This window comes from Chaetodon trifascialis, chromosome 11, assembly GCF_039877785.1.
Source record: "Chaetodon trifascialis isolate fChaTrf1 chromosome 11, fChaTrf1.hap1, whole genome shotgun sequence".
NCBI lineage: Eukaryota > Metazoa > Chordata > Actinopteri > Chaetodontiformes > Chaetodontidae > Chaetodon > Chaetodon trifascialis.
In genome coordinates this window covers 574,152-575,000 of record NC_092066.1, presented here as the reverse complement: position 1 = coordinate 575,000, position 849 = coordinate 574,152, and the positions used below count along the sequence as shown (strand labels likewise).

Genomic DNA, 849 nt, shown 5'->3' with positions numbered 1-849 from the left:
TGACGCCACGTGGACATGCAGGAACGTTTGTGGGTTCAGGTCAGTTCTTACCAGGATCTCGGTGCTGACGGACTCGTCCTCGTCCAGGATCTCCTGACTCTCCTCGCTGTCCACCTCTTCAGCACTCACTGCCTGCATCATCATCATCGTCATCATCATCAGCCCCAGGAGCAGAGGGAGCAGCAGCAGCCCTCCTGGCCCCCTCGGAGAGCCCCTTCCCTGGGACACCCTGGCCAGCATGCTGGGTGGGTGCATTGGAGGTGGAACCAGAGGATGAAGGCGTTCAGGTCTGTGTCATTATGGACTCAAGACGTTCCCATGATGCACTTCTGTGAGCGTGCTCCTCTCTGACCAGCCTCTTTAGACTTGATGAAGGTGTTTTTCTTCCTCGTCTCCTGCTGAAGGTCACGTGATGGAACTTTAACGCTCTCAGCTTCTCCTCAGCTGCTGTCCGTCTGCGAGGTTTCAAACACTGAGTCTCTGTGAGGAGACTTTCTGTCTGTGGGTGATGTGCTCTCCTCCTCCTCCTCCTCCTCCTCCTCCTCCTCCTGTCTTTCAGCAGAGTCCTTCCTCCTCCGTCGTTCAGAGGACTGACGGAGTTTTTCTTCTCTGATCCTCTTCGGTTTGGACGTCTGCTCTGCTCAGTCTGTTATTTATTCCCTCCTCGTGACTCCTCCTCCTCTTCCTCAGCTCCTCCTCCTCCTCCTGCTCCCTCTCCTTCAGTCTTTCTGTCTTTCTTCTCTCTATCTGTCTCTGGATCTGAAGCTGTCACTTCATCTGTCTGCAGTCTTTTTCTTAATGTCTCCTGAGCGTCCATCTGTCTCAGTTTTATCTCCTCTGCCATCGTTT

At 53.8% G+C, this 849-nt stretch overlaps 1 protein-coding gene across 1 annotated transcript in view; it reads right to left on the bottom strand.

The window, feature by feature from the left end:
• Nucleotides 1-626, bottom strand: part of LOC139339077 (erythroferrone) — a 6,749-nt gene extending 6,123 nt beyond the window's left edge. Inside the window, exon 1 of the mRNA XM_070974526.1 lies at nucleotides 52-626. Within this exon, the coding sequence (XP_070830627.1) occupies nucleotides 52-255 (204 nt within the window). The 5' untranslated portion in view covers nucleotides 256-626. The remainder of the gene's footprint in view (nucleotides 1-51) is intronic.
• Nucleotides 627-849: the final 223 nt, after the last annotated feature.